Consider the following 25,704-nt stretch of genomic DNA (forward strand, 5'->3'; position numbering starts at 1 on the left):
ATCGGATATGGCGGTTTGCTTAATTCTATTTGTAAATGCCGGATTCCAGCGCATGGTTGGGATGCTGTACAATTTTGCCGAGGTTAGGAAAAATAAAGGTATTTGTAAAAAGGGGTTAAAATGTTTTTTTAAAAAACCGTTGTAATTGGCTGGTTTTTATTCCCTTTTTTTTAAATTTGTATTGTTCGAGTTTGGAAAGCACATTGGCCTTTTCATTTTATTTGTTTAAACGGTATATAATTAGGAATTAATAATTTAAAAGTTGTTAAGCCCATTTTGCCTATTTTTGGTTAAGGATTTTGGCCGTAATAAAGTAAGCTAGGTTTTGGTGGTTCGTAAAGATTTTAATCCTATATTGGGCCCTTTCGAAGTAATGCTTCCATTTGCTAAAGCTATTTACGATAACGAGTAACTTTTTGTTGTAAATTTTGTAATTGATTTTTGTTGGTATTATTTTACGGGAATGGAAGGCTATAAAGTAGAGCTTGCCGTTAATAAGGTCGCGTTGGGACAATATTGCGGCTAGGGCGAAATTGGAAGCGTTAGTTTTTATAATTGCTTGTAGCGTGGGGTTAAAGTGCTACAGGATAAATAGTAAGGTAAATGCTTGTTTTAAGGCTTTAAAAGCGGTTTGCATTTTTGCTGTCCATGTTTAGTCCTTTTTTAAAAGGGCATTGGCTATCGTTAAAGGTTTAACGATTTTGGAAAATCCGGCAATAAAACGTTGGTAAAAATTGGCAAACCCGATTAGCGATTGGCATTTTTTTAATTGTTTGGGCGCTTTTTAATTAAGGATTGCGTTTATTTTGTTTTGGAACATTCGGATTTTTTTCGGGCCGATAACGTATTTTAAAAATTCGACTTTTTGGGTTTCCTAAACGCATTTGCGGGGGTTAACGGCAAGGTTATATTTGGTAAAGCGCTTTAGTATTTTTTTAACGAGGTCGTTATATTTTTCCTTTGTTTTTGCGTAAATAAAGAGGTTATCGAAGTAAATTAAAAGGCCGGCGTTAATAAAGTTCAAAAATATATAGTTTATTATTCGTTAAAAAGTGGTTAATGCATTAATAAGGCTTATAAGCATAAAGGTAAATTTAAAAAGGCTATATTTGCAACGGAACGTTATTTTTTATTCGTATTTTGGTTTTATTCGGATTAAATAAAAGCCGGTTTTAAAATTAATTTTGGTTATTTATTTGGCGTTACGGAAGCGGTTTTAAAGCTTTGTTATTAACGGGATCGGGCATTATTCCGGGATTGTTTTGCCGTTAATATTGCGGTAATCGATAATTGGGCGTAACGGATTTTTTAGGTTTTTTTTTTAGCGAACATTAACGGTATTTCGATCGTTTTTTTTTTTCGTACATTCGTTTTACTTTAAGGTTTTTGGTAAGCTATGGTTTTAAAACGCTAAATTTTTTTTCGTTAAAATTATATATAAGCTTTTAATTAAAAATGGCCCTTTTTTTTAAATGTATTTCGTAATTTTAAAGCTAATGGTTTGGCAAGCGCATGGTTATTTTTAGGAATATAATTGGAAGGAATTCGCGGAATTTTTTTGGAACATTATCGAATTTTTTGGTATTATTAAGCGGAAATTTTGTCGATATTAATCTTTTAACCAAAATAACGGTGGCCGGGTTTGTATTGCAAATGTTTGCCGGGTTGCAAAGGTTAAAAATCCTGCGGGACCGGGGTTTGCGGCACGATTTGTATTTGTCCGTATTAAACCGGATGTTTTCGTGGTTCCGTTTAAAAATTTTAGTAAAGTAATAGCGGGTTATCCATTAAACGGGTAACAAAACGTTGCAGTTTGGATTTAGGTTTAATACATTAAGGTTTACGCGAAAGCGGTGGTTATAATGTTGCAAAATAACCCGGGGTATGTAATAAATTAACGGGTTTTCTTTTTATTTTGTATAATTGGATATAGGTTTGGAAATTGTTCGTTTGGTAATATGTAATTGTAATTTGGCGGCTATTTGGGTAAAAATAAAAAACCCGTTATCGTTGTTGCAATTTAGGAAGATTTTAACCGTAATTTTTTTTTGCCTTTTAATTTGCAAGGCCATATTTAATATGGGTTTCGTAATTACCCGGGTCGATCCCGTTATTCGGGCTTGTAAAAAGGCGCAAATAACGGTTTGGGTGGCGTTGTTGCTTCCCCAAAGCCTTTTGGGTATTGTTATCGAAACCTTTAATTTTTAGCAATTAAAATCCGTATCGACTTTTTTAAAGTATCGGTTATGGTTTGGTTTAAAAGCGTGCTTGGTTATTTCGGCTATTTTAACCTTTTTGTTAAAGCGCTTTTTAGCTTTTTTTTTTATTGGTAAGGGTTTAATGGCGGGCTTTTTGGCACCGGCGGTTATTTTCGCGGAAAGCGGGGGAAATTTAATGCTTACGGTATTTTTTTTGGCAAAGCATTTCCGGGTGTAATGGTTGTTTTGCCCGCATTGTTAGCAATTAATACCGTCCTTTTTTCGGGTATTAATATTTTTTTGGTTAACGCTATTAAAAGCGCCTTGGGTAATGGTTTAAACGTTATTTTTGCGGGTTTGGCCGGGGTTTATTTTTTTGTTTGTTGCGGTACGGGAGTTTAAGGATAGGCCGGGGGTTTTTTTAAAGCTTTTATTGCGGGGACGGCCCGCGTTCGAGCGCTTTAAAGTCGAAGCGGGCTTGCTTTTTCCCTTTTTTTAAGCCTTTGGTTTTTGTAGTGCTTTTGGAATATGCTTTTGTCCGCCGTTATAAATTTGTAAGTAATGCCGGCTTTTTGGAAGGACTTTAAAAATTTTTTGTTTACGTTGGGGATGCGCTTTTTATTGGCGTAAACGAGCCGGTTTATTTCGTTCGGGAGCTTTTTTTTAACGAAATTTTTAAAACGGGTGCCGGTTAATTTAACGGTTGCATTAAATTGGGTTAATTTTATAAAAAACCCGACGACGTTGTTTTTGTATTCGAAATTATCCAATTTAATGGAATCCGTACGTTTTTCGTTAAGGTTGTAAAACGTATTGGCTAAAAATTTAAAGTAAGCGTTTTAAGTGTTGGGGAGTTTGTAAGCTTCCAATATCCGTGCTTTTTTTATATGGACGCGTAATGCGGCTTTTTTAAAGTAAAAATTTACTTAAAAAATTTTGTGGTTATTATTTGTAAAAGTTTGGGGAACGGCGTTTATAAAGGCCCGTATTAAATATTACCAATCTTTAAATTTCGTTTTTTTTTGTTAAAAACGGGGGGTAATTTAAATAAAACGGGGTTAATTATAAAAACCGTTCCGTGCTAACGGGAAGGGTTTTTACTTGCCGAAGATAAGCCCGTTCGTGGGCGAAGCGGAAGCATAAAGGGCTAACCGGGTCCATTTTTATTTAAATCGAAAAACGAAAGGTTATTTTTTGGTAGCATTGGGGGTTGTTGTAACGAAATTCCTTTTAGGGGTATTTTATTGGTTATGCTAAATATTTAAAAATAAAAGCTTTTCCGGGTTTATTAATGCATAGCGGTTATAAATCCGGCAAAATCCTTTCGTATGGTTTGGCAATGCATCGAATTGGATTGTTTTAAAACGGAAAGGGCTAAATTAAGTACCGAATTGGTTTTGGTCCGCGTAAGGTTGGTCCGGAACGCGGATAATCGAATGGCCGGTATTTAAACGAAAAAGACCGAAATTAAAAGCGCGCTAATAGCGGCGGGTATAATTTAGCGAAAGGTTTGGCAAAAGGCGATTTGTAATAATATAACCGTTGTATTTATTTGCTTGCTTTTGGCTAGTTATTGGTTAATTTTAGCGATAATGTTTTCGGCAAACGTTTGTTATTATTTTAAAATGGTTAAAAGGTGTATTGCTATAGCTTTTTATCGTTTTTTAAAGTTGTCCAGCTTTTATTCGGTATAAACGATTTTATATTTTGTATGGCCCGCCCATTGCTTAACGGTTTCGATAATATAAACGAAGCAACGGTGCATGTTTTTAATTGCAAATTGGTAAGTTTTGTATGTTTTGGTTATTTTATTATAAGCGTATTTGCGGGTAACATTGTTGTTAGCGGATTTAGCGATAATATTTTACATTTTAGCGGCAAATAGGTTATTGCTTTCGATTATTTTTTTTTAAAATTTCGGGCTTGTGCTTTGGAAATGGTTACGCCGTTTTAAACGATTTAAAATACCGTTATATAATTTTAGCGGGTAAAATTATATTATTAGCGCAATTTTGCCATTTGGAATTAAACGAGTTCGGTAATTTGTAAAAGGTTTTTAATTTTATGCCGGAAGGTTAAAATTGTTTGGTAAAGTATTTAAAGGCCGTTATGGATTTTTTTTATTTATTAAGCGTATATGGGGTCCCCCGAAATACGTGGCTGGTAATTTGGCTTTTGGGTAACGGGCAAAAGTTGTTTTTCGCCGTTGCTTTGCTAAAGTTCGTTAAAAGTAAAAACGGTGTAAAGCACGATGGCTCCCGTATTTGGGTCGAACATGGGGGTATTTTGTTTTGTTCGGTTTTTATTGGGGGCGCGGGAATGGGATAACCGAAATTTTTGTAATTCGGGGGCGGGTTTCGATGCGCCGCTTTCGGAAAGGGCCGCGTTGTTACCGTTGGTAGCTTTTTGGGTATTTTTAAAAGGTTAAAAAAAAGCCCGGCCCCGGGGTTTGGGTATTTGCTCGCCGTTTGCTATAATTGCGTTTAGCGAAAAAGGTTCGATAAAAGCGCGTCGATTTTTGTTGTACGTAGGCAAAGGTTTTGGCGAAATAATGCGGGAAATTTGTTTAAAATAGTTTTAATAAAGCTCGGTTATTACGTTAAAGTTGTACTTTAAAACGGTAATAGCGTTATTTTATTATTAAATTTGTTTCGAATTGTTAGTAATTTTTTTGTGGAAGTTTTTATAACGTGCTTTAATTTCGTTTAAAAGGTTTGTATTTTCGGCGTTGGCTTTTACCGCGTAGGTTAAAAGCGAAAATCGATTAAGCTTTTGTTTAAAAAGGTCGTACTTTTGCTTTTGCCGGGCAAAAGCCAAGCAAATTTTTTTAATTGTTTTTTTTATTTTTTTGGAAAATAGCTAATTATTTTTTGGTGGTTTTTTTTTGTATTTGGATTTATTGTAATAAGGCAAAAAGGTTTTTTTATATGGATTCGATTTGTTAAGCAAAGCTATTAAGGGCTTGGTTTGCTTCGTAACAAAAACGCTTTTCGATAATGTCGATACGTTGTGCAACAATTTTTTCGTAGGTTGTCCGTTTAATTTTGCTATTTTCGAAAAGCTATAAAGTGGATTCGTATTGTTAATTTGCTTGGGTAAGGATAAAACGTATGGAATTACGGGCGTGGTTAAAGTTTTTGGTTAAAACGTTAATTTAAACCGTTAGGTTTTGTTGGAAGTTTTTTTGTTGCTTTTTAACCCGTACGAAACGATTTTTACCGATAATTGCGAATTTTGTAGCTATCGGTAAGGTTATTTAATGCGGGTCGATTAACCCGGAAAGCGTTCGTGGCCTTTTAAAGGCAATAACGGGTTTGTTGCTTAAAGCAACGAGCGGGTTAAAGGATTTATCGATTAATTTAGCAAACGGTTGCGGGGTAGCCGATTGCAAGGGCTTATTGGGATCCGTTGTAAAGGTAACCAACGTTAAAGTCGGTTTTTAACGTAATTGTTGGTCGCGTTCGGTTTTTGTAAAATAATAAGTGCAAAACCGCAATCCTTTAAACGCGGGGCGGGTGCAATATTAGCAACGGAAAGGGGAAATACCTAATTTAATAAGGCTTTTTTCGTTTATAAGGGCAAATTTCGGCTTACCGGTTTGGTTATTTGCCCAAAAGCGTACAATTGCGGTAACGTTGTTAAAGATTTGCGCGATAAGGAAAAAAATTAAGCTTATAAATGCAAGTAAGTATTTGGGAAAAATTTAAATTGGTTATACCTTTTCCTAACAAAGGTATAGGTATAATTAAAGCAATTCCGAAAAAATAAAAAATTATTTATTACAAAGGAATTTGGGATTGGTTTGGAAAGTGCTTAATATATTAATAATTTTTTAAAGCCTTTAAGAAATGCTTAAGGAAGCAGAATTTCCAGTAAAAACCTTAAAGATGAGCTTTCTTTTTATAAGCCATTTGGTTTTTACGAAAAGGGTATGTACTTGGGGTCGAAAGGAATAAACCTTCCTTCGACCGGGCGCGTAATGCATGCGGGGTTTTTGTGACCCTTCCAGCCGGCCCAACCAACGCCCAGTTCCCTATCGCTGTCTTGTGACTCGTCCTGTTGGCCGTCCAATCGGTCTTACTGGGTCGCCGGCTCAATCCCCGTGTGACATGGGATGACCAGACAGCCCTCGGTCTTCGTCTTATTCCCGGCTGTCAGAAGTCCAGGCCACTTACACAGACCTCTTTCCGTTCCAACCTCACACCAGCCTGGCCAACCCAACATCGGCGTTCGCGGTCGGGACCACTGTCAAGCAAACTTTGGACAGTTCTCTGCATCTGACATATTATTCTCTGCAGCGTGATATCAGAGGTCAGTATACGGGCACTTATATACTATCCGTCCCATCATGGGTCTCATTCTCGGGTGCTTTGTCGAGCCGGATGATCCTCGGTGACCAATGGGGGCACAGAAGGATCGCGGTCCTTCGGCGCCTCGGCTTTTGGATGTTCCTTGTCTGACTTTATGCTAGAGAACACCCGAATCGCATCGTCCCGGGGAGGGGGGAAGGGATATTTGGGGCGAGGCGCCGCTCTCCAGGTGGTGATCCCATCTGGTAAATTTCCGCACTTGAAGTCGAATATCCCGTTTATAATATCCACCATCAAGCCGTTTCTAAGCGAAACAGCTTTGATGACTTTCTCTTGTTCCTTGTACAAAAACCATTACGATGTTCCCATGTCTTGTCTTCTATCACAGAAAGCCTTCTGCTCTCCTCGTCACTCCCCCGGGTTCCACCAATGGCTCTCATCTTCCCCTTCAACGGACCTGAAGGGCACGTGCGGTCGCTGTTCGGCACCCAGCCGCCAGTCCGCTACCTCGACCGGGTCAGACCGGCCAAGCGATGCATCCCATGCCCCGTCAGCTTCTACAACCCCAACGGGTGGCGGGGCGGCCACGCGGCCACGGGGGAGGCCGAGCTGTCCTGGGTCATGATCCCCACGTCGGGGACGGACGCAAAGTCTCGCCGGCCGGCGACAGGACGTGGGACTAGGGACAGGGGACCCCCGAGGCTCGCGCTCGTGATTCCGTACCCGCTCAAGCCAGATCGGCACCGGCCGCTGGCGCGGCAGCCCATGTCGGGCGACCTGCACGCCATGTACCACATCCACGACGAGGGCCGCGAGTGGATCGACGACGCGAGCGGCCTGAGCTCCATGGAGGGCAAAGGCCTGCCCCGGTGTTGCGCGTCGACGGCGGCGGTTGCCCCGCTGGCGCTGCCCAGGGCGCGGGCGGGCTGCCCCGGCCGCGGCGGGGAGGGAAGCGGCCGCAGAGTCAACGGGGCCGGGAGCAGGGGGGAATGGACCAGGCGTCAAGGGAATCATGAGGACAAGACCAAGAACGGCGGCGGCGGCATTGGGCCGGAGTGTGCCGAAGCGTGTGGCGTTCAGGACAAGGCTCGAGGATGTGTTCGAGGAGAACTCGGCGCAGCGACCAGTCTCGCGGTACTGGGACGAATGTGAATAATTAGGATCCCACCAGCGCGGCTTTTTGCTCCGCAGAACTTTCTATGTTCCTGGACCGGCTGGCAGTTGGGCACCGTACCCGCAGATTCATGCAAGATCAACTGCAAGGCCCCCCATAAGCGGGCAGCCCTCTAATTGGCCAATGGATGCCAGACGTATCATTCTTGCTCATCGCCTTGCCCCTTACCCCTGGTGCCGTTGTGCGCGGCCCGTCCAATCCTCTCTCTCAATATGGCAGCGGCACGGCTGACAGCCCTGAGCAAATGAGGGGCGGGGGCAGCGTGACTGGAAAAGTGCCTTGCATGTCGAGCCACAGCCCCCCTCATGTAACCCCAGCCGCCTCTATTGCTCGTCAATCTTGGTTGAATTGCTGACTGCAGTTTGCTAGGGACTATAGTGGGGGAATTAAGATGGAACACGGAGACGTGGAAGGGAGGTCGTCTCCCCTGGCTTTGCATAATTCGGCGTCTCGTCCCCAAGATCTGGTCACGGCTTCTGCCGTCGACTCCGTCTCCCCTCGGTGGTGCGAATCATGGCCACGGCGCCCTACACAATGTTTTTGCTCTCGGCACTCGGCCGCTTGCTCCAGTGTCTCAACCTGGTCGCCGTCCTCGTGGCCACTGCAGACGCTCAGGGGTCCGCGGACACCTCGAACTCGATCACAATCATCAGTCCCGGCGCAAACGAGATGATTACGCTTGGCAGCAATTATACAATCCGATGGGCTGCGCCTGCCGGGGCGTTGGGTTATGTGAGGATCGAGCTACTGGGCCGGAATTCAACAAGGTCTTCAGGCAACGTCGGCATCCGGAAGCTCGCAGACGAGTGAGTCTCACATTGAGCGCTTCCTGACAAGACTTATATGGTCGGCAGCCGTTTTCACGTCTGGATCGCCCTGTGAACTAACGCGCCCCCGACCGTGCCAGCGTCGAGCTGTCGAGCCAGAACTGGGTATGGCGCCAAGAAGATCAGATATCAGCCGCGGAGCGCCAGTTGTACCCGCAGTTCGTGATCTACATGGAAATCTCCCCGAGCAAGGCCTTCGATTCCTTCAACTTCACCGCGTCCAGCGTCAGGTTTCAGGTCCGTGATAACGTTGTGGCTCCACCGCACGACAATGACACCCAGAACAACCGCACCACCACACCCGCCAACGACAGCCCCCAGACCCCGCCGCTAAAGCCCGAGGTCATCGCGGCCATTGCAATCGGGTCAGCGGCCCTCGCCGCCCTGATCATTGGCGTCGTGGGCTACGACCTGCGCCTCCGCCGGCTGGCGGGGGGGAAACGAACCAAGCAGACCGGGGACGACGACGGCGGCGGCGGCGTCGGGGGTGGCGACAAGAGCGGCGACCACAGCCTCTCCAAGGCCGAGCTCGAGGGCTCGGGCGGCCACGGCTCCGCGGTGGGTGCGGTCGCGGGGGCCCTGGACCTCAAGCCCGAGTTGATGGAGAAGGAGATCCACTGGGAGCTTGGCGGGAGGGAGCATGACCGGGAGAGGCCGGACCCGCGCGAGACGTACGAGGTCGCCGCCCATGAGATTCACGAGATGGAGGGATGCGGGCCGCCGCAAAAGCTCGATCTTGTTGTGGGGACACAGGAGGTTGGGGTCTCGACAGGGGGTGACGGGGAGACGGGGCGGGACGGTGTGGTGGTGACTCCGGCCGTGAGCCCTGTGTCTCCGCTTCCGAAGCAGGAACGGGAGGTTTAAAAAAGAAGACAACCTAATTTGTTTTGTAGCATTTTCAAGCGGATGTGTTTGGAAGGTCACACAAAAGACGGGGAACACAGAAATTTAAGTTTTACTAATTAAGACTGTAGGTCGCTAGTCAACCATGCCCGCTGCGCTTAGTGCGAGAAGAAGGCCGCGTCCGGGGTCGGGGCCCGGTCGAGCTTGAAGCCGCCGGGCTGGAGCAGCTGGAAGACGCCGGCCGGGTCGTAGCGGGAGGCGACCGACTTGAGGCGGGCCTTTATCTCATCGCCGTAGCTGGCGATGGCGTCCTGGTACTGGCTGGCGTAGTTCATGTAGATGTAGGGGTGGTCGAGCTTCCGGGCCTTGGCCTCGGCCTTGACCTTGCGCATCACGTCCGACATGAAGGTCTGCACCCGCGCGTCGTCCTCCTTGTTCTTCCACATGGAGGCTATCATGATGATGTAGAGGGGCCCGTCCTCGGGCCTGAGCCCGAGCGCGTTGCCGCCGTTCTTCTGCATCTGCTCGAGCTGCGGGATCGTGATGCCCTGCGTGACCATGTTGGGCAGGACGCCCGGCACGTCGCCGACGGCGTCGCCGACGCTCTCGAAGTAGGTCTTGCGGGCGAACTCGAGGATGCCGACGTCAGCCTTGACGGTGAGCGTGTAGTAGGTCTCGCGCAGGCCCGGCGGGCTCTGGGCCATGGTCTCCTTGCCCCACTCGCCCAGGACGCGCGGCTTCGTATCGTCGGAGACGGGCGCGATGGCGTTGAACTCGGCAAAGATGGGCTTGTTCCCGCCGTCGGGGTCGGCGTGCCACAGTGTCGTGAGGGCCAGGTTGACGCCCGGCGCCTGCTGGTAGTGGACGAGCCAGAGCCCCGCCTTGGTGTCATCGGCCGAGTTGGCGATGAGGTTGGCGAAGGCGCGGTCGACCTCGGGGAACTTGTCCTCGGTGTGGACTTTTGACCCGCCCCACATCTTGCCGCCGGGCAGCGGCACGGTTTGCAGGTTGAAGTTGACGACGAGGCCCAGGTTGTTGCCACCGCCGCGGAGGGCCTTGTACAGGTCTGGATACTCGGTAGCGCTAGCGCGCACGATCAGGCCCGAGGCCGTGACGACATCGAAGCTCTCGACGTTGTCCGCGGCCCAGCCGAACGTGTTGGAAAAGTACGAGATGCCGCCGCCCGTCGTCAGCCCGCCGACGCCGATGTTGTAGAGCCGGCCGCCGATGACGGTCAAGTCCGACTTGGCCAGCTCCTCGAACACGGGGCCCCAGATGTTGCCGGGCCCCACCGACGCGATGCTCTTGTCGGCTGAGAGGGTCACGTCCTTCATGTTGGCGAACGAGATGGTGACGCCGTCCTCGATGCTCGAGGCGCCGGCAAAGGCCGCGTGGCCGCCGCTCTTGGCGGCAAAGGGGCAGCGGGTCACGCGGGACAGCAGTACGGCGCTGGAAACCTCGAGGCCCGACGTGGGCTTGAAGACGCAGGCGGGCCGGACCTGGGCCTGGTTGTCGGACCAGTAGCCGCCAACAAAATCGCTGTAGCCGTCCTTGTCCTTCAGGAGGACCTTCTCGGAGCCATAAAGCAGCTTGAGGGAGTCGCACTGTATCGCGAGGGAGGCAGAGGTCAGCGGGTGTGCTTGATCCGGTAGTTCGGACCAAAGCGTAGGCAGATACACATACAGCCACGGTGCAAGAAAAACAGCCGCGCTTCTCCAAAGGAGCACTGCTGTCCTGGCTCTTTCGGAGCTCGTCGAACCCTGGCAGGGTGTTGACGTCGATCCCTTGCTTGAACAGGGCGTCGGTAGCGTTGAAGTTGTCGGCCTCGAAGTCGGATTGAGCGAGGGCGCCTCGGCCTGCCAGGGCCAGGGCCAGGGCCGCCAGGTAGCAGACGTTCTTCATGGCGGGCACGACTCCTTCCGGAGAGGCCAATACGAGCAGGGACGCGAAAGCGATCAAGGCGAGCGATGTAGTCGAGAGACGAGCGTCTTAGGTTCTACCAGTTGGCGACGGCATGGCTGAGGCTGGTTTATATGCTTCCCACGCGGGAGTTGCGGGGCCAAACCCACCCGAAAACCGGCACGTCCGGGAACTCGGGAGGGGTCCGTTATCATAAGGGCCTAGGTAGTGGGGTGGTAGGCATCGGGTTGCAGACCGTGGTGCCACGCGACGGTGACGCGAGACTGGGTCCAGCGTGCGGTTGAGCCAGGCGGCCGCGGTCTCTCCACAGCTGGGGCGGTGAGGGACGACCCTTACCGTGCAGAACAACCACCGAGCCGACAACCATACTGCAACGAACGAGGTAACAAAACCCGCGCGCTAGCGAGGGCAGAGGGAAAGTCCAGGGTGAGATGAGAAGCCCAGGCGGGCTCACCAGGGCTCTGGGATTTAGCGCGCTCCATTGACGCAGATTAACGTCCACCTGCTCGAAACCTCGACAACCTCGACCAAATAGGCCAAGTCGTTACAAGGCAAACGATTGACGGGCCGCCACGGACACGGCGCGGGCGGGTGCTCTTTGGCGCGCTTGCGCACCCTACAGACCTTGATGTATGGTTGGCAGAGGCCACGGCCTCATGGCATGTGGGACGCCGGTGTGACGTGGCATTTCTCCCTCTTCTTGTTCTTCTCTTTTGCCCATCCTTTTCTCCATCTCCATACTCAACCAAGCAGTGCTCCCAGGCGTCAAGGTAGGATCTGAGTCGGTTGCTCAGGGGCGGTCAAGCAGACACACCGCCCCGGGAGTTGCATCTCACCGTGCATGACTCGAACCTCAACAGGCATTTCGTCGGGAGACTAGGCCGCCCGGCATTTTTACCCCTGAACGCTTGCAGCTTGATCGACGAAGCTATCTTCAAGTGAAATCCAGAAGCATGCATCTTCTATATATTAAAGAAGTACAGCGCGCGCACTCAAAGGACGTTATCTGGTGATACTCAAGACCGAGATGGGGGCCATGGACGAGAGGACGAGGAGGATACGGGAAAGGGAGGAAAAGAAAGAGAAAAAGACTGAGAACAAGACCACATTGCCATTTACGGCTCTCCCCCAGCCAGACAGGATCTAGGAGGCCTTTAACTCGCGTCGTCGTCAAGACTACCTGTCGGTCGTCACCAACACAGGGAACGGCAGCAGAGCCCTTTGTTGCCCATTCTCACCCTATCGGCTGGCGGTCTACTGCCAAAAGTGATTTGCCTTAATCAAGAGGGATTGACACGCAACCCTGATGTTTTCTCTATTTTCGTGGCCCTTCCGTCTCTCTTATCCCGATCCTGCTCGCTGAAGATAGATCACGCACGCAGATGCACGAACGCATCAAGCCGTGACCTCCTCCCACGATCGACAGCTCGCCCTCCCTCCCTTCACTGTCGAACCCTCGTACGCTCCCGCCCGCCCGACATGGACCAAACGCCCATCCCCCGGGGCGACATCGCGCCCACGGGCATCGCCATGATGGCGCTGACCTCCATCGTCGTCTTCGCCCGCGTCGGCCTCATGCTGCACCAGCAGCGCCGCCTGGCGGCCGAGGACCTGTAGCTCTTTGCCGCCTACGTCTTCTTCATGGCCATCAGCGTCCTGTACCTCTACATCGTCCCGGCCTTCTTCCGCCTGACCGACCTGGCCGCTGGGCTCACCCCGCCGTACGCTACCGCCGGGGACGACGCCGTCTTTATCCAAAAGACACTCTTTGCCGCCTCGGCATGCCGCTGGTTCTGCCTGTGGTCGGCAAAGTTCTCCCTTCTTTGCATGTACAAGAAAATCTGCGACGGCCTTCCCATTTACGTCCAGATGTGGTGGGCCGTGGTTGTATTTAGCGCCCTGATAAGTGAATTTTACATTGCTGTGCTCCAAACCTTCTGAATGTTCCCACCGACTTGCAACTTGTGTGCCAGGCCCTTGTTGGTTGTATTATTACCTCTGCTACGTCTGCTCCTCCTGGGAGGCGTGGTTTAGCGCTGGCCAGTGCCTTACCCCGAGAGACATCATTCACGCCAACATCAGCATGTGGTATGCTTTTGCTGTGGGCGTGCTGACGGACCTAATGAGTAAGAGCTGCCTGCGTGATCCGAATCTTGCTCTGCGTCTTTGCTGGGGAAACCTGGTATCTAACCCTCCCTTTCATCACAGTCATGTTTCTCCCCATCCGTCTCGTCATGAACCTCCAAATGCCCGGCTCCCGCAAAATCGGCATCATCTCCCTCTTCTGCCTCGGTTGGATTCTTATCACCGCCTCCACCATCCGCGTCACACAGCTCGCCAGCCCGGGCAAGCAGCCTACAGTGCCGTGGCTCGCGCTCTGGGGAACGATCGAGGCCTCAATCGGTACGCTTCTGTGTTCTGATCCCATGGCCCCTTCTTTTCTCGTTTCTTAAACTGGCCGATCTCGGCCTTGCAGCCATCATGATTGTCTCGGGCCCCGGCCTCTACCGCTCGGCAAAGTTCTACTCCCAGACCCATCGCGCCTATTACGCCCCGCAGGTCGACGGCGAGTCTGCCGGCCCCAGGTCCCAGAGGTCCCAGAAGCTCAGGGGCGGAAGCGGCGGCGGCGGCGGCGGCACGATGGACGACACGGTCGACCGCGAGCAGCCCGGGTTGGTGCTAAAGCCCGTAGGTCGCGGCACCGCTTCGGCCAGCGCCACCGCCGAAACCCGGTCCCACCACAGCAGCCAGGAGGACCTGGTGGACGGCCACGGCCTACGGAGTGGTGTCATGGTCAGAAGGGACGTGTCTGTGCAGCATGGGAAGGCCCGGTAAAGGGACAAGTAAATGAAAAGAAAAAAGAACGGTGAGGGTACGAATGGGCACTCAACCTAGTCTGCAAGGGTGATCACCTTTGTTCCTTGGAAGATGAAGCTGAGTGGGCCTTGGAGCTTGCCGTCCGTCCTAAAAAAAAACATCGCGGGCCCTTGGACAAGGACTTATCGTATTCAAACCGTATCCCTATCGTATTCATGGGTAACTAGAAAGCCGGGGGCACCAAGCCGCCCCTCTTCTTTATAGGCCCAAGGCCATCCACCAAGCGCTAGCCGAGACCTAGCGGAAGTCTTTTCTAGCAAGACGGCAATCATTCCACCGCGCACACAAGCGAGCTACGAGACAAACGACGGAGCCGCGATTCACCGACTTGGCTGTATAGTATGATAGGCTTGGACAGAATCTTTTCTCCGTCGTGGGGGAGGGGGGTGGGCGCGGGTTGCCACCTCGGCCGGCTCCGACACATGGCTTCACAGGCAACCCACACAAAGTCGCAGCTAGCATCCGGCAGGGGGTCTTGGGTCGGCAAGGCCTAGGCCCTGTCTCTGCGCCTATTGTTCGCGGAAGAGATGGGCGCGGTATCCCGGGGGCACTATCGAGTGCCAAGCTGTGGCGGCAGGCTCGGTAGTCCCATGTTGGTAGGCCCATATGAAGGCTTGCGGGAGCGCCGTGTCGTCGATGTGGTGGCTGGGAGGAGTTTCGATACTGACGGGACATGGCAGTAAATTCACTGAAATCTCTTGGTCGGTGACTGAGAGTAAGAAACAGGTGCTCAGCAGACGCCCTGTTCATTTTCTTCCCAGGCTAGCGCTGAGATACCTTGCCGATTGTTGACGTTTTTGTGGAGTCGAACCTCTGGCGAGCCGGTTGGCGTCCTAACAACTCCATGAAAATCCGTGATCACAACGTTCCCAGCAGTGAAGATTTTCTGCAAGCGCTTCCGGGACATGTCATTGCTAGTAGGTTTCCTGTGGAATTGGATTTAGCAGTTTGAGCCATAGTCTAACAAGTCTTCCCTTCAAGCCAAGGTGACAAGCTTTCACCCCAAGTCGACCGTGTCTGCCCACAGGGTCTCCAAGGGCATGCTGTCCGAGACGAGGGCTCCGGTCCGCCTCAGACGCACTGTACAAACGCCAACATGGCTCGACAATCCTGCTCGCGTGTCGACCACCATGAGATGTAGAAGCGTGGGCTCCCGGAATTCGTTCCGGGACCTGTGCATACGATCCGAGCCAGAGATGAACTGTAGCCAGCTATCAAAGGCGTTGCAAAGGGAACATAAGCCGGATAAGGCTGCCACCGTATCAGGAGAGCGGGAATAGGCCAGTTCCAGGCCCTGGATGCTTGTGTTGTTCTCATCGCGCGTACCCAGGAGCGGAATTTCGTAGAAACGAATCGCGCCAATTTCGAGGCTCGCCTCAATTTGAGATCTCGGTCGAATAGACATCTGAGATTCGGAGGATTTCCACTGGAACAATCAAGCGAGAAAGGAAGGGTAGCAATGTCTCCGAGAAGAGCTGCAAAGAGCACGAAGTAGCAAAACATGGAAAGCAGACGGTTTTAGGCTGCGGCTTGGCTCGCTCTGCCAGTCCAGCCAAACCGGGTGGGACGCTCATCCCCTCGACCAGTGACGCCCGCGGCGAAGCAGCTCCCCGGGCAAATGCTAGGATCTCTGCGGCCGCATCTAGCGGCGTCAGATTGCTCGAATCGACCGTCAGGCTCGGGCAGTCAAGAAAGCGAAACAGCTCGCACCGCGAACGTATATCCTCCAGGGCGCGACGATCAATGAGCTTGGTCGTCCTGCTCGTGAGGCGGGCGATGCTGGTGACGCGCTCGAGATTGGTGGCCACATCGCAAGTTAGATAGACGGGGACAAACGACCGACCGGCGCTGATAGTGGCATCCTTGTACTCCGAGGCTACAGCCCAGCCTAGCTCATTGTCCGACTGGAAATCTGTTCGACCAACGTCATCAGCACTACTCAAGGCAGGATCCACGGTATGCAAAGGTCAGGTGCGTTACCCGTGAAGACGACAAGACGCGAGAGTCCGGCGGGGTCGCAGACATTCTCCTTTAGGGCGGCCTGACGGAAGCATCGGCGTTCGTGCTGGTAGCTGGGATGGGTACGCGCAACCCGCTCCTCAACGGGGTCGATCAGTTTGTGGTTGTCCAGGACGATGACCGTCTTGTCCAGTGCCCTGATTGCCGTGGCCACGGTGAGTTTTCCACACCCGGGGAAGCCGTTGATCCACACAACAGCTGCTTTTGTTGTCGCCATCGATCCTGGGGAGGGAACTGCACTAGGCGCCCAAGTCGTCGCTGAGACTGTGGAGTGGCAGGAGCGCCACAGAACTGTCACATTGGTGGGGAGTCAATGATTGCCGCGGGTATGGTGGGGCCCGACGAAGATCCCCCAGCCATAGCCCTGGGACTGGCTTGATCCTCGCACCACCTTCAACCTATTTACCATGGCTGTTCGTACCTCCGGCACAGAGATGACCGATGTGCGGGAAGACATTGGTGGCGACATCCACGGGCCTACCTGCAACTTCATCCACAAGTATTTCAACCCACGCGTCCTCGCGGCAGCCGCCGACCCCTCACCCTTATCGCCGGACTCCTTTCCAGAGTCATACTCGATTTCTTCCCAAGAGGAGCCTGAAGGCTCTCGAGGCGTCTGGCACGCAATCAGCACGACCCCGCCTCGCAACGAGACTGCACACGACGCGCGAGTTGCCGGCCAGGTGTCCCGAAAGGCTTCCACTTGTTACAAGCTGGCTTTCTCAGGCTCTGCGGACACGCTCGCAAAGTTTTTGCCAGCCGGTCCACGAAACTATCATACATAGCTTCTACACCCACGAATTGGCGGCCGAGCTCTGGGTCTTGCACCGTTCTGGCCTCCACAACGGTGGACAAACTATATGATGGAATCCTTGGAGCCCCCAAGTTGGCCACCTGCACGATAGTAGGCATATAAAGAGCGCCTTAGGAGGTAAATGGTGGTTCGTCAGCACTACACCAGGCGCTTGAAATCCCAACCAGTAAGGATTCGAGGCACTCCCGAAAGAAAATTTTGCATAAAATCCCGGATCCGCATGGTCTTTAATACAAGGCAGCGCCCACTTTCACAACAACCTCGCCCAGCGCTCGACCGGGATGCTGCATTTGCCCTGCCAAGCGGAGGCGCGCAGCTTACATAGTGGGAGGACGTCCCCTTTCCCTCCAGGCTTACATCTCCAAGCGACATTTCTGTTCGTCTTCCGCCCTCCCAAATATCCACTCGGTCAATGGATCGCACCGCCATGTCACCCGCGACGACGGCGACGTCGTTCGCCGCCATGACAACGCCCTTCGTGCAGGCGGCGTCATGCGCAGATCTATGGAGCACGTCGACCATTGTAACTCGCGGCGCCGGGCGGAACAGCACGTCCGTGACGCTCCCCATCCTCGTCTCGGACACAACGAATCCCCGCTTCGCGGCCTGCCGGCCGCCTGGAATGAACAAGACTGCTCCCGAAGACCACTTGACCTTTAGTCCTGCCGTGTGCCCGAGCGGTTGGACGGGGTACCAGCTCTCTCTCAAGAGCACAGCTCTGAGCGCTCTACAGCCTTCCACTAGTGTGTCCTTGTACACGTTCACGACGGCGCAATGCTGCGCGCCGGGCTTCACTCCGGGCTGGTCAGGGGCTCCGGGATATCCTGACGATCTCCCCAGCTCGGTTTCAAACCGCATTTCCCCCGCGTGCTGGAAGGTCCCGCCACGCACGCTCCCATCGTCCACCGCCACCACCACCAGGAGCGACGAGGTCGCGCCCACGGCCGACGCCGCCGGCATTCCGCGAGTGCATAAGGCGTGGCAGATTATGTGGGCGCCGACCGACGCCAGCACGCTGTCGCCGCCGCCGCCGCAAATCTGCAGCACCAGCGGTTGGGGGATGGCGAGTTGGGTGCCCAGCGACCCGCCGCCGACGCAGACCTGCCAGCCGTCAGAATCGGGCCCAAGCTGGGATTCTTTGATAATCCTGGTCGCCGTCCCGCCCGCCGTCTGCTTCATCCTGATCGTCGCCTGCTGCTTCTTTTGCTGTCGGCGCTGGCGCAGAAAGCGTAGAGCAACAAGGGTCGGGATGGGGCAGGCGCAGATGCAGACGCAGGAGAAAGGACGAGAAACGAGTTACGCCAAGACGACCACAGGGAATGGCGCTGTGGGAGCCGCCGCCACGTGAACTAAACAACTATCTTTTTCCTTCGGCGAACCCTCATTGATCCTGCCCTACGTTCTCCCCTCGCCACGGTCGAACCGAAGAGTCTTGTGGCACCATGTGGGCGTGTACAGCTTGATGCACTGCCAGCCGGGGTCGAAACGGCGATGGCGAGGAGGGACCCGTCGCGCTCGTGCCATCAGCCAGCTCTTCTGAAGTGAGGGGCCGGGGCTAGCGAGTGCCTAAACGAGTATATATTCCTGCGCAAGGTCTTGCTCTAGCGTCAGGACGAGGGTTTGGTCTAGGATGACTAGAACCATATAACTCCAACCTTTTCGCATGGAGGTCTCTCAGTGAGAGACAATAGGAGAACTTGGTTCCGAGGAGGCGGCCAGGAACGAGTGTCTGTATTAGTAGGCCTGAAGGGTATACCTGTACCACGAGCTTTGGGGGAGGGCAAGGAGCAGGAGACCCCTTTGGCTCGAGGTACGCAGAAATGCACAAAAGCAGGCCTTGCTAGCAACAGCTGCGAGGCTCAGCAGTCACTCTACAAGGGCACCACCATCACCAAGCTCGTCGAGCGGGAATAGGGCCGAGAGAAGATTGTACTGGAGTGTGAAGGGACATCAAGATAGGTGAGCGGGTTGCAATTAGCAGCAACGGACGGTTTGTATAAGCCAACGCCATGTGGAAGGGCGCAACATGTGGCCCCGTCGTCGACTTGACCTCAATCAAGTACCTCTGCGTGGCACGGCGCCACAACTCCCCGTCAAGGTAGCCTAAATTCACGAGGAGGGCCGTCGGGTCGCCCTTAGAGTCCTGTGGATAATGTTTGCTGTTTCGGTGTCGTGCTAGGCCTTCAAATCCGCAAAGAAGTGTGGCCGAGCCTTGATGACGGCTAGGCCCAAGGGATCTCGACACGGCGGTGTGCTCTAAGAGATGGGTTTCCCGGAGAAACACAGGCGGCAAAAAGAGCCGCGGTTCGAGATAGGGGCACCCGCGGGACATATTTTAAGTGGGGACGGTGAAGGCCTCACCGCCGGGGATGGCGTGTTCCTACTTAGCTTGGGAACGTCTAGGAGCTTGGCAGCCACGGATCGCTTGCCGCCGCGGCGCCACTGGGAGGCTTGGTTGAGCGTCCGGAGCATTTTCTCCTGCAATTTGCTCCCGGCAGGTCTAGAGTCTCCACTTTTGGCAGCGCCTTTCTCACTATCAGATATCCATGCGCTATTCTCGGAATATCGGAGACCTCGACCACCTCCCCACGGTCTGGTCAAAAAAACGAAACACCTTTCAATTGGTGGTGGTATGCACTGGGGCAAAAATTGAAAAGTGTCCCGTTTTTTTTTTTTGATCCGGGCGTGCTCCCCCCTCGGCACCCCCATAACAGCTCTTCACCGCGCCTCGTATATGCTCGCATGCACTGCCGTCAACGGAGATGGCGCCGTGTGGATACCACTGATAGGCCCTCCGCTGGGAGGCCTAGAATGTCTTGAGCCCAGGCTCCCCAACGACATCAACTGTTCGGCTGTTCAGCTGACCGGGGGTGGACAAGCACTAGGACCCGGGAACCCGGGACGGATCAGGCGTGCGCATGGTCGAGACCAAGTTTTGCATGCGGCTCAAATTTCTGCGGCTGAGCGAAACGGTAAACCCGGTCTAGCTCGGCAATTCAGCTCTGGTCTGGCTCGGGAGCTAAGGAGCTAGCGCCCAATCTGGATTTTTATATTGGCCATCTGCGGCGCTACTGAATGCATTGACAGGGCACTTCCATGTCGTTTGTGACTTGTGAGCCTCGCCACAGCTCGGCTGGCCTTCAAGATGCGAGTAGCTAACATCAAAATAGTGTATAAATGCCCAAGACGAGCCGGCTCCTCAAGAGACGAGAGGTGAGATGGGACACCAAGGCGAATCCAACCTCCTTGGCTCCTCTCCCTTCATTAACGTGGCCTCGCCTGTCCTTTCGTTCATCCTCTCGCTGAATCCCTTCCTTCCCCGCAGCATCTGTGGAGTCCGTCCCGGTCGCCATGAAGTCCGTCCTCGCTCTCGCCTTCCCGGCCCTGGCCGCCGCCGCTGCGGTGGCCCGCAGCCCATGCAATGCCGATAACTGCCTCCGCGCCGTCCGCGCCACGCAGTTCCCGACTCGTCTCGAGGCCTGCTCCTCCTTCGTCGTGACCACCGTCACGCCGGCGACATCGTGAGCCTGCCCCAGGTTTTTTTTGTGTTCCGAGATTGCTTGGAGCCTGCCAACTAAAGAAAACCTCGTGCCAGGACTCACACCGAGACGGTCAAGGTGACGGCCGGCACCCCGGTCGTGACGCTTTCGGTGACCGACACCACCGTCAACACCGTCACCGCCACCTCGATGGTCAAGGTCGACGAGACGCTCACGGTCGCGACGGTGACGCAGACGAAGACGCAGACGGTCGGCACGCCGCAGAAGCGCGCCGCCGCCGACGGCGACCAAGCCGTGACCGTCGTGCCCACGGCGATCCCGGCCTACGCGTCGGCCTGCACCAGCGCCGCGCGCTTCTCGAGCGCCTGCTCGTGCGCCGGCGTCACCGGCAGCGTCACCACGGCCCCGACCCCGGTCACGACCGTCTACGTGACCGAGACGCAGACGCCCGCCGCCTCCACCCAGACCCTGGTCGTCGACACCACCGTCGTCCCGACCACGGCCGAGACCGTCTCGGTCACGCTCACGTCGACCGTCTCGGTCACGGCCACGGCCACCGTCGTGGTGGGGGTCTGCAAGGACGTCAGGGCCAACGGCAAGATGTGAGACCTCTCTCTCTCTCTCCCTCTCCCCCAACACGCACCCATAACTGACCATGACCAAAAGTTTCTCCGCGGGAACCGCCGGCACCGCTTACACGGAGATGCCGGAGTTCACGACCCAGGTGGAGGCCAACGACGTGGGCACCGATAGGTGCTGCTCCATCTGCTACCAGGCGCCCGGCTGCGTCTTCTACCGCAAGTTCACGACCACCTGCAGGGTCTACCAGGCCACGCCGGCGTCCGCCGATGGTGTGAGCGATACGTGCCCCCGTGGCGTGACCAGCGGCTGGGTCTTCAGGAGCGTCAACACCGATCCGGCCTATACTTCGCCATTGGGCAAAGGCCCTTGCTTTCCCGGCAACCAATAAGATGGCGGAGAAGCCCTAGCGAAGAGGCCCCGGTGGTGATAGATGATAGAGGCTGTGTTTGAACATGGCGCCTTCTGGCAGAACTGGTCATTGTATCAACGTCTGGAAATAAAGGGGATGGCACGAGGTGCCAGCTCTATCGGTATGTTCATCAAGATTCATCACAAAGCAGCTCGTTTAATTAGGCATATATTACAAGATCTCCTCAGGCTTCACGATGACCCAATTCTTGTTCGCCGTGACCTCCAGCCCCAGCTCCGTCTGCCGCCTCGTGTTGGTGTCGATCATGCCCTGCAGCTTCTTCATGGAGCTCTCCTTGCGGTTCACCCACACCCGGACGCCCCCTTGCTTCACGTCGGTGGCGTGGAACAGCATGTACCCGTCGCCGTCGGGCGTGTCGCCCGCCACGAGCACGGGCATGCGCCACTCGTCGATATAAGTCAGGATGGCCGCGTGCTTGCCGGCCTTCCACGTGGCGGGCGTCCACAGGTACGGCGTCATCTGCATGTCGCGCAGGTTGGCCGCTTGGTCGTATCTCCCCTCGGCGATCTGCTTGCGCGACGTCGTGGGCGGCGCGGCCGGGTCCGTCAGGTTGGTCATCAGCATGGTGACGCCGACCACGTTCTGCGCCGGCACGTTGTAGCCGTAGCGCGGGTCCGACGCCACCATGCGCACCAGCTCCTCGGACGCGGCCGTCATGACGTATACGGCGATGCCGTTGTCCATCAGCCGGCCGAACAGCTCCTGCTGGCCCCGGAACGGCCGCGGCGGGCTGACCTCGACGGGCACCACGGTGCCGTTGTCGGCCGTCACGGTCGTGGCCACGGTGCCCTCGAGCGCCATGAGCTCGTCCACGTGGGCCTTGAGCTCGCGCAGCGGAATGCCCGAGAAGACCTGGGCGACCCAGGGGTAGCAGACGGCGTCGTCGACGGCGCACAGCCGCAGGTAGTAACTGTAGAGCGACTCGGAGTGGGACTCCGAGTCGGCAAAGGGGATGATGCGCAGCGACGGGTCGAGCCCGGCGCGCGTCAGCACGCCGCGCGACTCGAGGTACGGCAGCAGCGACTCCTCGAGATCGAAGCGGTACGCCGTGTTGTCCATGTCGAAGACGGCGTAGGCGCCGCTGTGCGCGTGCCGTCGGATCATGGCGTCGAGCGCCGACGCCGCCGCCGACGGCCAGTGTTGCAGCGTCGTCGCCGGGGTCGAGGGCCCCGTCGAGTTGCACTTGGTGGCCGGGGCGCCGGCCGCCGCGCCCATGATGGCGACCAGGGCCGAGGCGCGGAGCATCGCGAGCTTCATTGTGGATATAACGAGGCGATCCGGGCGGTGTGAGGGGTCTTGGGATAGAAGCTCACGGCTCGCGCTTTGGACTGCACGGCGAGCGACTTGGCCTGGAGGTCTGACTGGGGTAGGTGAAGCTCTGGCTTCCTAGCTGTCCCTGCGCCCTAGTGCGATGTCGCCTAGCTACTTATATACAGGAAGGCATCTTATCAGCGCAAGCAGCCCCGGATTCCTGCCGATGGGGCCGAACCGGCCTGGGATGACGTGCCCAAGAGGGGGAGGCATGATTCATATATACCCCGCTACCAGGCCAACCGAATGGCTTGGCCAACGCTTCCTGGAATCGTCATCCTTGGCACCCCAGCATCTCGGGTGGATCACCAGGGAAATGACCAGATATTGGTTAGCCGAGTATCCGGGCCTGAGTGGCTGGCTTATCACAATGAGCCGTCTCCCGGGGCGATGGGGCTCGGATCCGCTTCCATAGGAGTCACCTTCGATATTGGGTCACCGAAAGCCCTTGGCCCGCGGCCTTTAACGACAGGTTGCCGAGGAGCATGGGGTTCACAAGGGGTTTCGGATGGTGGTTACTTGGAGTCTATTGCACTCTTGCGACCCAAATCCGACGGTTAAGCCACGTGCTCAGGTTGCCCTTGTCTATACAAAGCAAGATGACTCGCGCAATCCCATAGCCATTTTTCAGGCTACTCAGGACTGAATGTTGTTACGCTCCTCCCACTCCACCGCGGCGAGCAAGAAAGGACCGACGCCGCGGGTGTCATGTTGCACAATCGGGATACCGACGTAGTACTACCGAAAAAAAAAAGTGTTAGTCAAAATCGGTAGCTAAGGGGATGTCTCGGAAGTAGATGGGTCACCAACCTCAAACGTCGCGTTGCTCCCCAGGGAGCCGACCTGCACGGTGCCGTCCCACGTGAGGGTGCCGTTAGTGTTCTCGATGACAAAGTCGTTGATCAGATGCGCGTAGGCCTTGGTGGCCGGGGCGAGGTAGTCCTTCTCGGCGAGCCAGCCCCTCTTGAGCCCCGCGAGCCAGCCGTACGTGAACATGGCGGCGGCCGAGCTCTCAAAGTAGTTGCCCTCGCGTCCCGGATACGGCTCGTTCATGACGAGCCACCAGCCTCCAGACTTGGCGTCCTGCGCGCGCTTCAGGCCATCGGCCAGGGTGACTAAATTCTTCAGCATGCGGTCCCAGGCCGGGTGCGAGCGCGGCAGGGTGTCGAGGAGCTCGACCAGGGACCAGAAGTACCAACCGACAGCGCGGTTCCACACGATGGGCGCGGCGCCGGTCACAGGGTCTGCCCAGACCGCCTTCTTGGACTCGTCATAGCCGTGCACCATTAGGTTGGTCTCGGAAACGCGCGTGATGGCCTCGATCTTGTCATACTGGAGGATGATGTCATCTGAAACGGCGTCGTGTGAGTATCATGCTGTGCCAAGGTATCAAACAGAAACGCGCAAAGCCAGGGACTTACCCCATGCGGTCTGGTTGTTGGGCTGGAACGTCTTGGTGTAGCGGGCGTAGAAGGTGTCTGCCATGTAAATGCCATCAAGCCACATCTGGTTCGGATAGACGCCGTCGCGGTGCCAGAAACCGCCAGTCGGGGTGCGCGGGTGGTGCTCCAGCATGGCACGGATGGTGGCGGCCGCCGTCTTGTACTTCTCCTCGCCGGTCCGATCATACCAGTGCAGAACATTATGGCCGATCCGGTAATCGTCCATGGAGTAGTGTTCGGGCCGCCAGTCCGGGATCGTGCCGTCCGGGCGGACGACGAGGCCGTCAATGCGGGAGCGGTACCAGTCACGCAAGGTCTCGTTCCCGGTGCGTTCAATGACGGCCTCGTAGCCCGTGTAGAGGGCGGCGCGGCCGTACCATCCGTCGCGCTGGCTCTCGTAGTTGTTGAGAATCCAGGAGCTGGCCATGCGTGCGGCGTAAGCTGCCTTGATGGGCTTGGGGCTGCATTTCTCCTCTCTGGTGGTCCGGACGGCAGCGGCGGACGCGAGGCCGGCCGTGGCGACGAGGCCGGACAGAATGATGGACTTCATTGTCAAAGGAGGTGGGCAGGCGCAGGGGAGGAGAGAGCGGCTGGCTGGCAGACTCCCCTCCCCTACGGTGGTACGGTTCGAGAGAGCGGTCGTATTTTATACTGGCCATGGATCATGAGCCTAAGAAAGCCGCCAAAGCGTTTGATGTGCTTCTCCTCATTCTCCAGTTTCCCCAGAGAGCAGACTGAAGACCGAGGCACTGATTCGACGGGAAAATCGGGCGCGGCCGCAGCGTCCGTCTTGTCCCACCAATGGGCGACAGCTTTGGGGCTCCCCCGCATCGCTTGGGGCTAAGGCCTGGCTATCTGGGAGTTCGCTCCAGGCCCGGATCGAGGGATTGCATGAGTGTCTAGACAATCCCGGTATCTCGCCGACTAAGGGTTCGTGAGCGGCGAGCGGCGAGCGGCGAGCGACGTGGCATCCCCACCAGAGGGTAGCTCAGCCATGCGGATAAACGCAGGTTAAGCTCGAGACTGAGGAGAGTTGATGTCAGGTCGACAGAATATGGCGGGGCACGGCGGCGAACAGCTGGCTTCTTTGGGCGATGCCACCAGCACAAATACCACGGAGGAGGCTCTTCTTACACTGGACCAAACACTTCGAGCCAGTGTGGCAGGCGGCCCGTCCCGACAGAGAGAAGAACCACATGCTTGTCGTCCGTGCTATTGGTAACCAGGTGGTTCGCTGCATGTCGAGGCTACACCAGGTGGCACTACTCAGGTAGGTGCCTCCTATCAAGGGCCACAGACCGGTGGGATGGATGAAGGAACAGTTGATGCATCACATGACATGAAATACATGATACTACCATGCTGGATGAATTGAGTTTATCCCTCCCTGCTCAGGTACCAACACCTTCCCAACGCGTCCCAAGCTCCGTGGCAGGACCCAGCCACGCTGAATTGCA

The 25,704-nt window shown here is 54.3% G+C and overlaps 9 protein-coding genes across 9 annotated transcripts; 5 read left to right on the forward strand and 4 right to left on the reverse strand.

Annotated features, from left to right (window-relative positions):
* Positions 1-6,425: 6,425 nt before the first annotated feature.
* On the forward strand, positions 6,426-9,373 carry GGTG_09324 (hypothetical protein; the record flags this gene model as incomplete). The annotated part of the gene is made up of 4 exons (XM_009227168.1): positions 6,426-6,509; positions 6,670-7,656; positions 8,144-8,488; positions 8,590-9,373. Exons 2-4 carry the CDS (start codon positions 6,938-6,940, stop codon positions 9,371-9,373), a joined length of 1,848 nt encoding a protein of 615 aa, XP_009225432.1. The 5' UTR covers positions 6,426-6,509; positions 6,670-6,937.
* Positions 9,374-9,441: 68 nt separating this feature from the next.
* On the reverse strand, positions 9,442-11,408 carry GGTG_09325 (hypothetical protein). The gene is made up of 2 exons (XM_009227169.1): positions 11,036-11,408; positions 9,442-10,956 (listed from the first exon to the last, which is right to left on the reverse strand). The coding sequence occupies exons 1-2, from the start codon at positions 11,252-11,254 to the stop codon at positions 9,511-9,513; spliced, it is 1,665 nt and encodes a 554-aa protein (XP_009225433.1). The 5' UTR covers positions 11,255-11,408; the 3' UTR covers positions 9,442-9,510.
* A 787-nt stretch (positions 11,409-12,195) lies between these two features.
* Positions 12,196-14,107, forward strand: GGTG_09326 (hypothetical protein; the record flags this gene model as incomplete). The annotated part of the gene is made up of 5 exons (XM_009227170.1): positions 12,196-12,885; positions 12,925-13,178; positions 13,246-13,398; positions 13,481-13,675; positions 13,749-14,107. Exons 1-5 carry the CDS (start codon positions 12,752-12,754, stop codon positions 14,105-14,107), a joined length of 1,095 nt encoding a protein of 364 aa, XP_009225434.1. The 5' UTR covers positions 12,196-12,751.
* Positions 14,034-16,650, reverse strand: GGTG_09327 (hypothetical protein). The gene is made up of 2 exons (XM_009227171.1): positions 16,130-16,650; positions 14,034-16,061 (listed from the first exon to the last, which is right to left on the reverse strand). Exons 1-2 carry the CDS (start codon positions 16,383-16,385, stop codon positions 15,526-15,528), a joined length of 792 nt encoding a protein of 263 aa, XP_009225435.1. The 5' UTR covers positions 16,386-16,650; the 3' UTR covers positions 14,034-15,525.
* GGTG_09328 (hypothetical protein) lies at positions 16,545-16,953 on the forward strand (the record flags this gene model as incomplete). Its single annotated transcript, XM_009227172.1, has 1 exon — positions 16,545-16,953. Exon 1 carries the CDS (start codon positions 16,576-16,578, stop codon positions 16,951-16,953), a length of 378 nt encoding a protein of 125 aa, XP_009225436.1. The 5' UTR covers positions 16,545-16,575.
* Positions 16,954-17,394: 441 nt separating this feature from the next.
* Positions 17,395-18,330, forward strand: GGTG_09329 (hypothetical protein; the record flags this gene model as incomplete). The annotated part of the gene is made up of 1 exon (XM_009227173.1): positions 17,395-18,330. One exon carries the CDS (start codon positions 17,395-17,397, stop codon positions 18,328-18,330), a length of 936 nt encoding a protein of 311 aa, XP_009225437.1.
* A 1,416-nt stretch (positions 18,331-19,746) lies between these two features.
* GGTG_09330 (hypothetical protein) lies at positions 19,747-21,557 on the forward strand. Its single transcript, XM_009227174.1, has 4 exons — positions 19,747-20,094; positions 20,153-20,503; positions 20,578-21,084; positions 21,149-21,557. Exons 2-4 carry the CDS (start codon positions 20,334-20,336, stop codon positions 21,450-21,452), a joined length of 981 nt encoding a protein of 326 aa, XP_009225438.1. The 5' UTR covers positions 19,747-20,094; positions 20,153-20,333; the 3' UTR covers positions 21,453-21,557.
* Positions 21,536-22,979, reverse strand: GGTG_09331 (hypothetical protein). Its single transcript, XM_009227175.1, has one exon. It carries the CDS (start codon positions 22,749-22,751, stop codon positions 21,645-21,647), a length of 1,107 nt encoding a protein of 368 aa, XP_009225439.1. The 5' UTR covers positions 22,752-22,979; the 3' UTR covers positions 21,536-21,644.
* Positions 22,973-25,065, reverse strand: GGTG_09332 (cell wall glycosyl hydrolase YteR). The gene is made up of 3 exons (XM_009227176.1): positions 24,227-25,065; positions 23,616-24,154; positions 22,973-23,543 (listed from the first exon to the last, which is right to left on the reverse strand). Exons 1-3 carry the CDS (start codon positions 24,795-24,797, stop codon positions 23,442-23,444), a joined length of 1,212 nt encoding a protein of 403 aa, XP_009225440.1. The 5' UTR covers positions 24,798-25,065; the 3' UTR covers positions 22,973-23,441.
* Between the last annotated feature and the right edge of the window lie 639 nt (positions 25,066-25,704).

This window comes from Gaeumannomyces tritici (assembly GCF_000145635.1).
Source record: "Gaeumannomyces tritici R3-111a-1 unplaced genomic scaffold supercont2.5, whole genome shotgun sequence".
In the NCBI taxonomy this organism is placed as follows: Eukaryota; Fungi; Ascomycota; class Sordariomycetes; order Magnaporthales; family Magnaporthaceae; genus Gaeumannomyces; species Gaeumannomyces tritici.

Bases quoted from the DNA above. Each gene is read 5' to 3' on its own strand.
- GGTG_09325 (XM_009227169.1), bottom strand. From the start codon at position 11,254: ATGAAGAACGTCTGCTACCTGGCGGCCCTGGCCCTGGCCCTGGCAGGC. The intron at 10,957-11,035 runs GTATGTGTATCT...CTCGCGATACAG, and splicing joins GTTTTTCTTGCACCGTGGCT to TGCGACTCCCTCAAGCTGCT.
- GGTG_09327 (XM_009227171.1), bottom strand. From the start codon at position 16,385: ATGGCGACAACAAAAGCAGCTGTTGTGTGGATCAACGGCTTCCCCGGG. The intron at 16,062-16,129 runs GTAACGCACCTG...TTGGTCGAACAG, and splicing joins GCGTCTTGTCGTCTTCACGG to ATTTCCAGTCGGACAATGAG.
- GGTG_09330 (XM_009227174.1), top strand. From the start codon at position 20,334: ATGAAGTCCGTCCTCGCTCTCGCCTTCCCGGCCCTGGCCGCCGCCGCT. The intron at 20,504-20,577 runs GTGAGCCTGCCC...ACCTCGTGCCAG, and splicing joins ACCGTCACGCCGGCGACATC to GACTCACACCGAGACGGTCA. The intron at 21,085-21,148 runs GTGAGACCTCTC...CATGACCAAAAG, and splicing joins GTCAGGGCCAACGGCAAGAT to TTTCTCCGCGGGAACCGCCG.
- GGTG_09331 (XM_009227175.1), bottom strand. From the start codon at position 22,751: ATGAAGCTCGCGATGCTCCGCGCCTCGGCCCTGGTCGCCATCATGGGC.
- GGTG_09332 (XM_009227176.1), bottom strand. From the start codon at position 24,797: ATGAAGTCCATCATTCTGTCCGGCCTCGTCGCCACGGCCGGCCTCGCG. The intron at 24,155-24,226 runs GTAAGTCCCTGG...ACGCCGTTTCAG, and splicing joins CAACAACCAGACCGCATGGG to ATGACATCATCCTCCAGTAT. The intron at 23,544-23,615 runs GTTGGTGACCCA...TTTTTTCGGTAG, and splicing joins GGAGCAACGCGACGTTTGAG to TACTACGTCGGTATCCCGAT.